The sequence below is a fragment of the Cyphomyrmex costatus genome, unplaced genomic scaffold, assembly GCF_001594065.2.
Source record: "Cyphomyrmex costatus isolate MS0001 unplaced genomic scaffold, Ccosl1.0 scaffold59, whole genome shotgun sequence".
NCBI classification, from domain to species: Eukaryota; Metazoa; Arthropoda; class Insecta; order Hymenoptera; family Formicidae; genus Cyphomyrmex; species Cyphomyrmex costatus.
The window spans coordinates 267296-283052 of NW_017280071.1; the positions used below are offsets into that span (position 1 = coordinate 267296).

The 15757-nt window shown below is 32.8% G+C and overlaps 1 protein-coding gene across 2 annotated transcripts in view; it reads right to left on the reverse strand.

The window, feature by feature from the left end:
- Nucleotides 1-12967, reverse strand: part of Su(var)3-9 (suppressor of variegation 3-9) — a 28218-nt gene extending 15251 nt beyond the window's left edge. The window contains exons 1-4 of one of the 2 annotated variants that reach the window (XM_018546769.1): nt 12762-12967; nt 12561-12667; nt 11199-11262; nt 9746-9856 (exon numbers count right to left, since the gene is read on the reverse strand). In XM_018546769.1, coding sequence (XP_018402271.1) covers nt 9746-9856; nt 11199-11262; nt 12561-12632 — 247 coding nt within the window. In that variant the 5' untranslated portion in view covers nt 12633-12667; nt 12762-12967. Of the gene's footprint in view, nt 1-9745; nt 9857-11198; nt 11263-12560; nt 12673-12761 lie in introns of both variants that reach the window. The other variant, XM_018546768.1, reaches the window with a different exon arrangement.
- Between the last annotated feature and the right edge of the window lie 2790 nt (nt 12968-15757).

Consider the following 15757-nt stretch of genomic DNA (forward strand, 5'->3'; position numbering starts at 1 on the left):
TGTTAAATGCCGAAAATGTGTATGCTGAGTTCTCACCTCAGCCATATTAGATCGTGAAGTCATAAACAAAAAATGACACGCTGATTTTTCTTGCATATCATTTGTAAATAAAGACAATTTAAATAAAATAAAATAATAAGATCGCTATAAAACATCCATAAAAATGGAACAAGATTATTCTTATTTCCGCTGAGACAATCAGTAAATAGTCAAAAAAACATTGAAGTGAAATGGTGAAGTGGAAATAGGCTACGCATACGCATTGAATAAAGAGTAGTAAACCACCTTTATGTGTCTTTTAGAACTATTTATTGACTTTTAGGAAGGGGGGGAAGGATAATAAATATTGTCTTTAATTATAAATAACAAGCAAGAAAAATTAACGTATCGATTACAACACATTTCTTATTTATGACGTTATGATTCAATATGATTATGATGATTACTCATTGTCAGAACTCTTAAATACCAACGTTTCATAAACATTACAGATCACCAGAGCGAGGAGCAACCACAAAGATACCGGCATTAGGTTGCTTTTCATCATGATGAAGTGAACTGTTCACGAAACATTGACATTCAACAATTCCAACATGAAGATAACACACAAACCGTACAATTTCTTTGAAGAAGATACCCGTTTTATATTTATATACATTTGAACGGAAATAGAGCGAATCATGGGTTGATAATCATAGTCGATACTTATTTCAAAACATGTTAAATAAATTACAGAACCGTATTAGTATAAGACATTATTAATGTCTTATACTAATACGGCTCTGTGATTGATTTATAATTATAACATCTTAAGACTTATAATTATAATATTTTAACTTAAGAGGATCCTAAAGCGACAGCCGAATTGATCGAGGTCGATAATAAAATTTTGGTGATCTTACTGAAAAATCTATGTCAGACGGTGCTGTGCGCTCAACTTAAGAGAAAAATAGAGATCCTATAATCAGAGTTTGGCCAAAGCGGACCAAAGACGGCGAATAGAAGGAGATAACAGATATTGCTTTCTTTCTCGTATTACGCATGTGCAGAAAGCGTGACACTGTGTCAGAAAATAGATAACAGCAGGTCATATGGTGATATGGTTATAAACAAACACCTTATGTCCACGAAGTTAAAAATCGATCTGAAGTCTCAAAGAAGAAAATGGTCAATCGAGTTAATCAATTGGCTGAATTATTTAACTGTAATTTATTAATTTTTTTTATCCGGGATCTCGGAACAGTTTCTACCCTTTTTGAGACAAGGCTAATTAGAGCTATCTGTCTCTTTCTATTCTTCGAACTCGTTTTTCGACAATGTACGAAGCTATCCGAAGAATACCGAATGGACCGAGGTAGAGAACCAACCAGAAGTTGTGCCCGCTTTGGCCAAACTCTGATTATAGGATCTCTAGAGAAAAAGAACAGAACATATGTCTATCTCTCTTTCGCCTGTTACTTTTCTCTCTCAAGTTCCTACGCCATCTACCGCAATACATACTGTAACATACCTGATACACAATTCTCATGCTTTTTACCATCGTTTATCTGTATCAGCGAAACGATTACACATGAAACAAATATTTTGGAATATCTGTTTTGTTAGACCTTAGATGACAATTTCGCAAGCTTAGGATTATTTGTGCACGTCATACGCTTGGGGCGAGAGTACCATTTTATATGTACGACCCACAGAATTTCTACAATAAGTAAATTATAACTTCAAGTGACAGCTGAAATAAGTGAATTTTTCATTTTTTTTCTCCAATTTTCTTATCAAATTTAGCGTTACCTATGACATTTTGATGTGCACTTTCATCGTGTGAAAAAATTTCATGATCTATAAAGCCAATTCGGAGAAAATGGTTCACTGTAATTGTCGGTCATTTCTGTTGCTTTAGGATCCCCTTAAGAGTCTTAAATATAAGAATCGACTATGAATACCTTAAATTGTTAATTAATTTTTAATTGTATTATAATATGGAGACTATACTTACCTCTTCTCTCAATTTTTTTCAATTCAAATTCACATTCCAAAAGACGTAATAATTTAAATTAAAATTTTATTATTTTTTAAGTAATGATTTATCATTATCACGGTAAAAAATATTTGAAATTATTCTTGACTATAATATCTTTGCAATGTTACGAGGCAAATTTAATTTTTTTTTGCAAATAATGGACGTTGGGAAGAAAAATTATATAATATATCATAAAAAATGTTGTAACAAAGCCACGCAAATAAATTTTTTTTCTAATGTTATCTATGTATTCATCCGTAAAACTTTTTATATTTATATATATAAATGAGTCTCGTAAAGAATTAATACTTAATCCTTTTAATAGAAATTAACATTTAAAACAGATCTGTCCAAAACTTAGCTCACAAGCTAAACGCCCCACCTTTCTGTCATCTCATTGAAAACTGTTGAAATTACAAATTAATTTATTATATTAAGTGCTTGAATTAATTCTCGCTGTTTTTTACTAAAAAATATTGAACTTATTTTATCAAAAATGTACCTGATATTTTATTCACAATATTGTCCATCGAAAGCTATAACCTTTTCACACTTTTCGGGTAATAAATAGATTCCGCGGTAGAAAAATTTAGGTTTTTTCGAGGCAATCCAGTCATCGAGCCATTCTTTTATATCTTCGAAATATTATAGGTCAATCGGAAAGTTCCGTTCATCTAGCGGCGAGTATCTATAGCTGGAACTCTAATGTTTAAATCAAGCTTAATTTTTTAGTTTTACCATTTGTCAATAAAATTCAGTATATAAAAGTATACATTTGCATCAATAACATTGTTTCTTACTACATCGAAAATGTCGAAATTCGAGCCAAATAAAAGTCGCGATTTGAGCGAAGTGTTAATCTTTTGCTTCAAATGGAAGAAAACTGCAGCTGAAGCTCATCGAATGCTTGTAGAAGTGGTGATAGTGCTTCTTCCAATAAAACATGCAGAAAATGGTTTCAATGCTTTTAAAGTGGTAATTTTGATGTGGAGGATAAAGAGCGTTTTGAACAGCCAAGAGAAAACAAAGAATTGCAAGCATTGATAGACGAAAATCCATGTCAAAAACAATTTGCAGAAGCATTAAATTGTATTCAATCTGTTATTTCCGATCGTTTAAAAGCCTTAAGAAAGGTTTACAACGAAGGAAAATGAGTCTCATATGAACTAAAGTCAAGAGACATTGAAAGGCGAAAAACCTGCGAAATTTTGTTTGCTAGGCAACAAAGAAAGGGGTTTTTGCATAGAATTGTGACTGACGATAAAAAGTGGATCTATTTCGATAACCCTAAACGCCGAAAAACCATTTGCGATCCAGGCCATCGACATCGACGCCAAAACACAATATTCATGGGAAGACGATGTTCTGCATTTAGTAGGATCAGAAGGATATAGTGTACCACGAGCTGTTGAAATCTGGTCCAACAGTCACAGGAGATCTCTACCGAGGACAAATAATCCATTTGAGCCGAGCATTGCGCGAAAAACGAATATGAGACAAGATAGCATAAAGTGATTTTGCTTCATGACAACGCTTGACCTCACGTCATTAAGGCTGTTAAGGAAACATTGGAAGCACTTCGCTGGAAGTGCTACCCCATGCGACTCATTCACCAAACTGTGTCCCTTACGACTACCACTTGTTTCAGTCGATGGTTCACGCACTTGTTGAGAAACGCCTCGATTCTTATGAAGACATCGAAAAATGGATCTCTGACTGGATAGCATCCAAGGATGAGTTATTCTTTCGCCGCGGAAATCGTTTGCTACCCGAAAGATGGAAAAGTCATTGCTAACGATGAACAATATTTTGATTGATGTACTTTTTCATTTTGTTTATTAAATAAAATCATATTTTTTGCAAAAAAACGGACGGACCTTTCCGATTGACCTAATAACTGAAGTGCTGCTCAGAAAGACCATGCTGCGTCAACCAAAACAAATGATAATCTGATGGACCAACTAGTAAATAGGGCGGGTAAAGTAAGACATCCCATCCAAGTGTCTCCAAGATTTTCTTCACTGGTTGTGCAACATGTGGTCTGGTGTTGTCAAGGAGACGAATAACTTTATCATGTCTTTTGTTTATTACGGACGTTTTTCTTGAGTGCTCGATTCAAATTGAGTAATTGACGTCGGTAACATTCACCATTGATGGTTTGACTCGGTTACAGCAGCTCATAGTACACGACACCGACTTAATCCCAACCAATGCATGACCTTCTTTCCATGAATATCCTGTTTTGGCGTTGATATTGGTTCGCCGGGACGCACCCATGATTTCTTGCGTTTAGGATTGTCGTAACGAATCGATTTTTCATCGCCAGTCACAATTCAATGCAAAAACGACTTCCGTTTTTGTCTCTGGAGCAGCAATTCACAAATGATTGAACGTTTTGCAATATCTCTTTCAATCCATGTGGGACCCAATTTTCTAACTTTTCGATCGTTTCCATTGCTTTTAAACGTTTGCTAACGCTTGACACATCGACATTTAATATTTTCGACAATTCTTTGAGCGTCTGACATGAATCTTCTTAAAATAATACCTCCAATTCTCCATCTTCAAATTTTTTCGGTTGATGACTAGGACGCTCTTTGTCATCCACGTCAAAATCATTTCCAACACATTTTACTTTTTTATTATAAAAAAAAAATGCTGTGCAAACCGCAGAAAAAATTTGTTGTATTTATAAAGAGGATACTGTAACTAGAAAAACAGTAATAAATTGATTTCATCGATTTCGAGATGGAAATTTCAATATCAAAGATGCGAGTCATTCTGATCGGCCAATTGTGGAAAATATTGAGAAAATCTTCCAAAAAATTGAAGAAAATCGTCATGTAAGCAGCTATGACACAGCTAAGAAGCTAAACACTGATTATAAAGCTATCTTGGGGCATTTACATAATTTATTTGTTTTAGTCTTAGCACAACTTTCTTAATGGAGTAAAGCTGACTTCAAGAGCTTGCAAAAATCATTTATCTCGATTTTTTACTGAGAAATCAAAGAAGTTCTACACCGATGAAAAAATGGATTCTATCCGAAACATGGCAAAAGATCATTGATTAAAATGACACATATTTAATAAAAGATTTGTAAACAACTTAAAAAATATGTTTCAATTAGACTCCGATTTATAAAAACTTTTCCTAATCCAATATTACCAGAAATATAGAGATTAATTTACTTAATACTGCGCCATAAGATGGAAAAAGATGAACGTTGACTTACAGTGGGTTGCCAAAATATTAGGGACAGCGCGATTTTTCTATTAATTTTGATTTTGCAAGTGCCTCTTAATGAAATTCCGTGAAGTATTTTTATTTTTAATGTCTGTTCTGGTTATTCTATCTTATTTGTAAGTTCTATGTAAAGCCTGGCAATATTGACATAAAAATAACAGAAAAATTGCACTGTCCCTAATATTTTGGCATTCCCACTTATTTGTGACATCGACAACAGACTCCAGACGATACTTTGTGACACCCAACAACTTAAATACACATGTATCCGATATTCGACAGTGATATACAGCATATTGTGTAACAGGCCTAAATTGTGATACGCGTCAGGAAAGGCTTTTGAAGGCTTGTACAGAGTAATTTTTTTGGATAAAAAACAAAGTAAAAGTTTTTTCTAATATCACATCCAATATATACTATTGCATTAAGGTATGTACCTACATAATTTTATTTAAAAAATTTTTTAAGAATTTGCAAACTCCTGCTAAGTGTGAGTCTTCGCAGTTTCATAAAAAAAGAAACCAAAAAGGTTTTATTATTTCTAGGAAATAAAATATCAACATAAAAATATGTATCTGTACCATAAGTAAGAAGAGTTCCGACGAACCATCCGACCGTTACGGACGGGTGCTCTTCTTTGTATATTTTTGAAAGTGTTACCGACTTTGACTGTGCATAAGTACGACTGGCCACGTTTATCCGGTCACTCCGGAACCTGGGCCATTTAAATTTAGAAGAAGAAGACCATAAGTAAGAAGCATATTATCTTATTATGTTTTTAAAAATAAATTTGCAAAACTTGATTCTTTAATAGGTTTCGTAGATTCGTAAAAAATAGCCAAAACATGTTTAATGGCAAAATATTTCTTCTACGAGACAATATATAGTAAATAGTTTGAATGTAGATATATAGCTGCACCAATGAGATATAAATGAGGTATAAATGAGTTGGTTTGTCATTCCTATCGACCCTTAACAACATCAGAAAGTTACACTATTTCTTTCTCTTATATTTTTCGCTCTATATTGTTGATGGTATTTAAATAGTAAAACGGTTAATAAATTATTTAACGTGGAACGTATCTCTGAATTACATAATTGCAATTATATTTTAAATTTCAACAAAAATAAATAGAAAAAAAGCGATTTTTTGTGTGTAAGGAGCCGAAAATAACTCCATCTAATGATTAATGCTCATTTCCACTAATATAGATTAACTTTAATCTCAGTTCAATTTCCTTTTCGTCTTTTTCCAACTCTAAAAATTAGAAAGATGAACAGGAAGTTAAACCGAAATTAAAATTAATCTACATTGGTGGAAACGGGCATAAAGAGGATCTATGATCACCAACGTCGCTCCGGCGTTAGGGTGCAAACCCATGCAGCGGAATAGCGTAACGCGGAATGAGAGTAGGGTTTGCACCCTTAAACTATAGGTTATCTATAAATCTGTTCTTTTTGACTGAAGTTTTGCACTAGATGATCTTTCTTCCTTTCCTCTCTTTTCCAGAAGAGAAAAGGAAAAAGATGAACTGGTGCAAAAATTCAATCGAAAAGAACAGGCCTTATGTAATGGCCATATCTAATGATTCCTGGTCCTCCAGGTTAGGGGTTAAGAGGATCCTAAAATCGTCTGTATTATCGACTAAAACATAATTTTTATATGGTAAATATTTTTTTGTCATTCACAGATTCGAAAATCCTTTTCCAGGATTGAAGTATACGTATTAATATGTGCCTGTGAGGTAAAATCTATGCTGAAAACGACAAAAAATTTCGAAATTGAGTTCTACTTTACTATTTCTTAGTCCAATATGGCGTTTGAGAGCTGACACTTTGTTGCACAACATCACAACATTAGGTTGTTTTTTTTGCCTGTACTATCTGAACTGGTGCAGACAGTGCAATAAGTTGAAGTGAAATAAACGTATATCTGTTTCACTTCAACTTATTGCACTCTGTGCACCTATTCAGTAAAAAGAACAGGCCTATCTACTTCATATAAAAGCTATACGATCTGTATTTACGAAATAGCAGTCCACAGGCAAGTAGTTTGCATGAAAAAACGGTGTGGGGTTCTTAAAATTGAATTTAACAGTCTAATTAAAACGTAATTACGATAATTTATGTTTATGTGTGGCATGCGTAAGTGAGATTGTAGTGATGTGTCAATGACACGTAATCATCTGTGTGTACGTGCTATTTCCAATATGACTAATCGTCTTTAGAATCCCCTTAAGAGACACCAGATTGGTTCGCTGGCACTTATAAAAAACTTACAATATCAAAAGGCTTAACAAATGTAGAAGTTAGACATCGGATAACGACGAAAGACGTCCAAAAGTATTAGGCATCCTTATTATTATATTGGACGATTGCATAAGTTCGTGCCCGATTTTCATAGATGTCACTAACTTTATGTTTATTGCAGATTTTTGGTGTTTTTGTTTGGTTTTTTTGTATGCTCTAAATAAGTGATAGTATCATGAATCACTTTAGCGTCAGACATCATTCAGATAAGTCGATTTGTGCGTAAAAGAAATTTTTCAAAATGGAGAACGAAAAGGTACATTTCCGGCATGTAATGTTATACGAGTTTCAGAAAGGCACGAGTGTTGGGGCTGCTCAAAAAAACATTCAGAGCGTTTATTTAGATCGTGCTCCTGCTCTTCGGACAATTAAAACGTAGTTTCGCAGATTTCAAAATGGTGATTTTAATTTGGAAGATCAACCTCGCTCTGGACGTCCTTCCGACATTGATGACGATATTGTGCGTGCCTTGGTAAAAACAAACCCAAGGATTACAATTGAGGAGATTGCGGAGAAGCTAAACATAGATAATTCAACTTTTAGCACATTTTATGTTTAAATCGGGCACGAACTTATGCAATCACCCAATAATTATATTCAATATACATTCTTAGAATTTGTTCTTTTGTGTGATTCGTTGGATGGTATGTTTAGGAGTTGCGCAGAATAAAAGGAACAGAGAATAGAGAATAAGAATTTAAATTTATCAGAAATCATGTATTGTAGAATACACAGTTTCTGATAGGTTGAAATTCTTATTCTGTTCTCTGTTCCTTTTATTCCGCGCAGCCCTTTACTCTAAAATGTAAACACAGATATGATTTCAATGAAATAATAAATGATAGAGGGCATCAATTAAAAATATTTGTATTTTTTCAATGAAGTATTAATCTTGTCTTATTGTCGGTGCTTGTGATGAAAATATATGCGTCAGTTTCATATTCTATTGCTCATATTTTTGAAAGTTGAATTCTTTTCTGTAAATAATGCCTAAAAAATGCACGACAGCGCTGCTGATTCAATTTTTACACGAACAAGGCAAATCTCAGTTTAAAATAGCCCGAAAAGTTAAATGTTTGCATGGACTAAAAACAAGCGTGGATCTACTAAATACTAATAAAAGCAATAAATATTGACTAATTGAAAGTATATATAGTTTTATTCTTATCTATCTTTATCACAATTTAAAATAACTTGGTAGTTATAAGATGCCTAATACTTTTACACAAGACCGTATATGTATATATATTATATATATATACATATATAGAATTCATATAATAGTTTGATCTCTCACCTAGTTCAAGATTTTGGAGTGTAAGTTAACCAGTTTTCAATCACGTGTATCTTCAAACAGATGTTTTGTTAAAATCATCATTTTCATCTTCATTTTATCTTGATTTTTCACAAAATTATCAACCATTTAAAAAAATGGCATTATAGATTTGTTCGTGTTGCATTCTCCAATACGCGCTTCTACTATAACTCCTATTTACTTCATCGTGCTTGTTGGAGTGAATAGGAACTATGACAGGAGCATGTTAGCAAATGAGGTTTACTTAATTTATGACCTCATATGAGAAATTTATAGATTTTTCAATTGTCTTTCCAAGTTAAACTATATTTGTTGAAACAAGCATTAAACCAGTGGCACACAATGCTTGTTTTCTAGTTGAATTGTTAGTTGGATTAAAATCTTGTTACTGTATCGGTTGCAGTGCTGACAATACCAGTTTTAGTATCTTAGTTACTACTGGCCATGTCAATCCCATCATGGGATTACTGCATATAACGAAAACTAGAGCCATGTAAACGAAGGGAAAAGCGTTTAACATGCGAGCTAAGCTTTGGACAAATCTGATTTAAACGTTTGTTACATCTTTTACATATAAAAAAAAATTATTTTGCACATGTACAAAATATTTGTGCAAAAGAATGTTTTTGTAGTAATTTTTATTACAAAAAAAGATATATTTTGTGCAAAATTAACTTCTTTTCAAAATTTATAAATTTTCAATGGAGAAAAGAATCAATATATTTAATTAGATTTCGCTCGTTTTTTACAATGCAAAGTATAAAGAAACAATTGTCTAAATCGAGCGGTAATAATTATTACCGCTCGATTTAGACCGTCGTTTCTTTATATGTATTATATTTAAGTATGCTCACCAAGTTTAATAGTAATATTCCTTTCTAGTTCATTTTTAAAACGAACAGTCTGCACTCCTGAAATAGCTTTCACAATTGTTGATTTTCCATGTGCTACATGTCCAATAGTTCCTACATAACAAATTTAACAAATTAAGTAATAATTAAAGGCTCAAAAGAATAAATCATAAATAATAAAAAATGCCAATATGAGCCGACACTAGATGACAATGTGTATGATAATATTTCTTTATTGCAATTAAGCAGAGATCGAAACGTATACTTATTGGCTCATATTCGCATTTTTTATTATTTATAACAAATTTATATACATATGTATCATACATTTATCTATTGGATTGAAGTTCTGTGGTTTTTATTAGCTTACTATATATACAATAAACTATATATACAATAAACTATATATACAATATCTTCGTCAAAAATAAACAAAATTAAAAAAAAAAACGATCTAACATTTATATTATTAATATAATAACATTTATGCAGTCTCACACATATATCTCATACTTTATTGTATTTATCAGTTATACTTTTATATTTATAATTATTTTTATTATTAGTCTTAATATTCACTTTTAAAGTTACCTAATCACAATATTATTTTCAAATATATATTTATAATCACTCTAGTAATCTTAATATTTTACTTTATATTTCTTATTCTCAATTATATAAATTGACTGACCTTGTTTTATTATCTGACAACAACTTTATGCAAGCCTCTATTAATCATTATATTAATTCTAATCATAGTGTTCTAGGTAGCACAATGCTTATATTGTAATAGAAGTTTTTTGAAAAGGATCCAAACTGTGGATCGAAACGTAAGAAAAACTGTACATTTACAATAAATCAAAGTTTTACACACATCAACATCCGGTGTACAAGACTCAATTTGGCACGTCTCTTCCTTTGATTATTATCAATACGAGTCATTTGGTATCATCATTTTTTATATTAAAAAAAAGCTTTAAAGATCGAGATCTCTATTTTTAAAAGGTATTTATAATTTTTTAGTTCACATGAATTTTTACATATAAAAACTACAAATTGAAAAGAAATTTTTCTTCTCACTTTGTGAGTATGTTATATATCAATAAAAAAGATTTACAAAAATTTTCTATTATCTAACGTGAGTGAAGGCTTGAAAAGATTGAGAAAAATTTATTTTTGAAAATACGATTTTTTGTTTCCAAGTTATTCGCAAATAAAGGAACATTTTTATTTTAATTGCTCATAACTCTGTTAAAAATCATTATACCACAATCAAAAACTCAGATTCTTAAAGCTGAAACTTTGCTCTATCAAATGGTATAATCACTAATTTTTTAAATAAACAATTTTAAGCTAATAAAATACTGCAGAACTTTTCCTTCAACACATATATTTTATAACACAAATATATGTATAGCATTTTTAATTCATAATACTTAAAACTTTGTGTACTCACCAATATTGATTGTAGCCTGTCTACTGATTACTTCAGATGACAATGCAGTTAACTTACTTACATCCTGTACACAAAATCAAAAGAGAAGAATGTAAGTACTTTTCAATACAATAATGCTAGAATCAAATCAAATTTAAAATCGTTACAATTTACAATATTTTTGTTGCTTTCTAAAGCGTTTCCTTAATTAAATTTCTTGCATCTTTTTTCTTTCTTACCAACATAGAAAAAAAAGGAGAAAAAAGAAGTAATCTAAAAAATTATAGTTTATTTACTACAAATTTTTGGTACTTTCAGTGCATAACGGAACACAGTCTTTACGTTCAACATTTGTTCTTTCAGTGAATCACTTATTGAACATCCCACTATAATACACGTATAATTTTATTGTCACTATAATATAATGGATTTTTCTTGTACATTTGATGAAGGCTCAAATCAGAAGCCAAAACATGTTATATATACACTTTTATATCAAAATTTATTTAATTATATTCTAATTTTAAATTATAATTTTACGTGTAAGTTTTTTTAATTACCATTTATTATACTGACTCTTGTATTTGCCTTTTACTTTATCTCTAATGTTATTTTGACATTGAGAGCTTTGTTTACTAATTTACTTTTAGATATAGAATGTTAAACCTATTCACGTGAACCATATATGACTATTATTATAATTACTGTTGCAATTCAAGTTTTATTCAGTTTTCATTAAATCTTTATTAATTTGAAATACACTGTTAAAAAAGACATGAAATTTCATGTAAATGTAACGGAAGCAAATTTCAAGCAGATACATTAAAATTGCATGTTAAATCTAAGTTACTTATAATTTTATGCTCGATCATTGACAACATTGAACGATTTTAATGTACCTGCTTGAAATTTGCTTCCGTTACTTTACATGAAATTTAATGTATATATTTTTAACAGTGTAGGAATAGGAAGGAAAAACAGAACAAAAAGTAATTAAGAACACATGTATACAAAAACTTGCTAATTCAATTTGTAAGCTAAACATTCTGTCTGCATTTAAAAAATTATACACTAGTACCCCTTTTACAACATGCTATAATTTATTGAATAACTTTAATAATTCAAGAATTCCCGCTCTCCATGTGAAAATCAAGTGAGCCCACGAGCACAGAAACGTGGCAAAAAGTCTGATGTCAGATCCTTTTTCTCTCTTCTCATCATAAAATTCAAGGAATCTATGAATTTGATTTACAATGATGAGGAATGTTGGACATGTAGTTAGCAAACGCCAAATCAAGCTAATGTACCGAATCAAACGAGGTTAAAACGAACGGGGCGTCATGTGAATGGCGCGAAGAAGGTCGCGTCTAACCGCTAACTTACAAGCTTTGATAAATCTTGCTTATACAGATTCGGCTGGCCAGTAGTTACACCGAGTCCTTCCTCGTTGCCCATTTTCCAAGCTCAGTAATGTTAATCTCACGGTACCTCTGTTCTACACATAAAGACCATTTTTCTTTTTTTTGGATCCTTATATTCTTTATGTCCACGTTTTGGTTTAGTTTCGGATTTTTCAAGCCTAACCTGTAATGTTGATTTCAGAATGTCCCTGATTTACAAAGATCGTTTTCTTTCCTAGATTTTTCTGCCCACGTTTCAGAAAAATGCCGGAAACGGATGATGATTATGATGATCCTAGTATAAAAGTGGTAGACGCTTTTACCAGTATTCACACTTTTATACCTTCTTGCCACGCAAAGCAAATCCTGCCACAAATGCCACAACCCATAACCTCCATACAGTGTTGCCAGATATTTTTCGTTCAGAAGTAACTGAAAGGTGGCGCTCGGGTACCCTAAAAGTAGCCGATTTGAAAAATGAAATAGCCCAAAAAATAGCCAACCCAAATTTTTAATATATTTGAACATAATTAACGTTTTTCAAAATATACATTTTTAACAAAACATAAAATAAATATTTTTAACAGAATAATATACTTGTTCGTAAATATAAATATATATGTATATATATGTATACTATATAACAATAAATATATAGTAGCATTTGGGAGAAAATATCAGCTATGAACACAACCTTGAACGTTTGATTGATTAATCGATTCTATTGATCCGATAAGCGTTAAAATGACCTTAAAAAACTATCTAGTCGCGGAAAGTTCTGTTTGTATAATACACGATGATTTTCTATTTCATACATGTTATGGCTATTAAATATTTCTAATATATACAGTGTTGGACAATAATTTATATAACAAAGCCCAAGAACGTTCATGTATATGCAAATGCGCATATTATAAGAGCAACCAGAATACACATTCACAATTAGCAGTAAGTATTAGAAATGAATTTTGTGAATATGCGCGTAATTTTTTTTGCAAAATTAGTAATACAATAAAATGCATACATTAACCCCCGTATTCATAGTCAGACCTTATACTTAAGGCTTCCTTAAATTTATCTTCAGATGATCTACGAATTATTTTATTGGCTACTGAGTATCTAAAGATAAATTTAAGGAAGCCTTAAGTATAAGGTCTGACTATGAATACGGGGGTAAGCGCCAATAAAATATTTAAAATAGAATTTATGTATTTTTTTAAGCTGGCGCCACTTTCCAAAAATATGATGCAACTGCAAAAATGACGTAGCCCGAACGGACATCGATTGTTAAACGTTATACTCGTGTAGAGTCGGGATGAATCGGATATGATCGGTAGCGTATTCGGCTGCGATTATACCATGGCTCTAATGAGAGAGTACACAGTTGTTTTTTCGGTCGTATGAGAAAATTAGCAAATGTACATTTTCAAATTTTTTTTACAATGATGTGTAACGTGAAGAGTTATCTGAGCATAATTTCTAAACGCACCCATGCTCGCGAGCGTTGCAAACGTTAAATGAAACGCGTCTACAGCCACTGTTTAAATTTTTCGCTCAGTGTGGCGTAAGCTTGCACAAAGTCTCTGATTGGCCCTTTTTGAAATATGCGCAAGAGCATACCCTTAGGTTTGTTCGCGTCGCACGCTCCAACATGTTCCAATATGCTCCTACTATAGCTCTTGCTCACTTCAACGAGCACGTTGGAGAGAGTAAAGCGAGGAGCACAGACTTTTGCATAACGCATAAAGCATGTGCATAAGGAATTTGATTGGTCCATTGACTCATGCATAAGAAAATGGGCCAATGAAATTCCTTATGCACATGCTTTATGCGTTATGCAAAAGTCTGTGCTCCCCGCTTTAAGATCTCACAATGTGCAATGCTACTGCGCATTGTGTGAATAACCGCGGACGTTTTTTGACTTACCCCCACCACGCTAGTTGACTCTCCTGGTTCTAGTCTTCTTAGCCGCCAGGCTACGGCGTGTTCAGATTCCCACCCGAGTGCTCCCTGGGTGTCATGTCATTCTTATTTAACATTTGGCAAACAATAAGTGCTGCGTTCGGAAATATCACTCGAGTACCCCCGTGTATCGTCTTATCCTTGTTTGACATTGAATGAATAACAAGGATAAGACGATACACGGGGGTACTCGAGTGATATTTCCGAACGCAGCAAAGGATAGAAGGATACCTGAGTGGCACTCGGGTGGGAATCTGAACATAGCCCTAGGTGAGAAGTTGGGTACAAGATGTCGGACAGAAGTAGTGGTGAGGGACAGTTGGCGCATCTTTTATTATAGGTCTTCAGTCAGAATGGGACTGACGTGTTTCGTTCTGATTCAGATATTGCATCACCTCGATTAATATTTTTGAAAAGTGTTACCAACTTCGACCGTGCTTTTCATTTCATTTATCGGAAGTCCTTCACTCGTCTGGGCGCGCGGAGGTGCGGAGAACGTTTATGTGCACGAAGACCGCACGCAGAGGCGTCCAGTGTTTGGAGGGCGCATCAATTTTGCTTTTTGTTGCATCATTCACGGCATGATATAAACACAAGGGTATGTTAAGCCCTAAACACAGTGCGAGGGAATAGCAATAAGTTTCAACTTATCAGAAATCGAATACACCGAAATACGCATTTTTGAAACTTATCGCTATTCCCTTGCATTATGTTTAGAGCTTTATTGCGCATCTAGAAATCACGAATGACAAAGAAGTGACCAATAAGAATTCTTTCAAAGTAGACGTCATTAAAATGAGGGAAATTTAAATAGGCAGTTAGAAATAAGACTAACTTATGGCTTCAAAAAAGAAATATAAGGAAAAAAACAAATAAATGTACTAGCAACGGAGAGGTCTTGTTACCTGCAAACTTCCAACCACTTCAAAACCATTGCATTATCCTTCGGGAAAGAAAAGTATTGAACTTTTCTTCCTGGCATATTTCTCGTTTTTCGGTTATAATTCTTACATTCTTTTACTGCACAGCTCATTTTCGATAATTCTTTTTATCATTGATGCACGTACGACAATGCTATCGAAAATGATGTATCAGCTGTTATGCGTGATCCACAATGGGCAGTAGTAGTAGCGGATGAAGCTACTGGATAAATACTTAGCGGCCCTGTTTCAAGGAGCCGAACCTACACGAACCGCTCCGGAAACAGCCGAGGTGTGA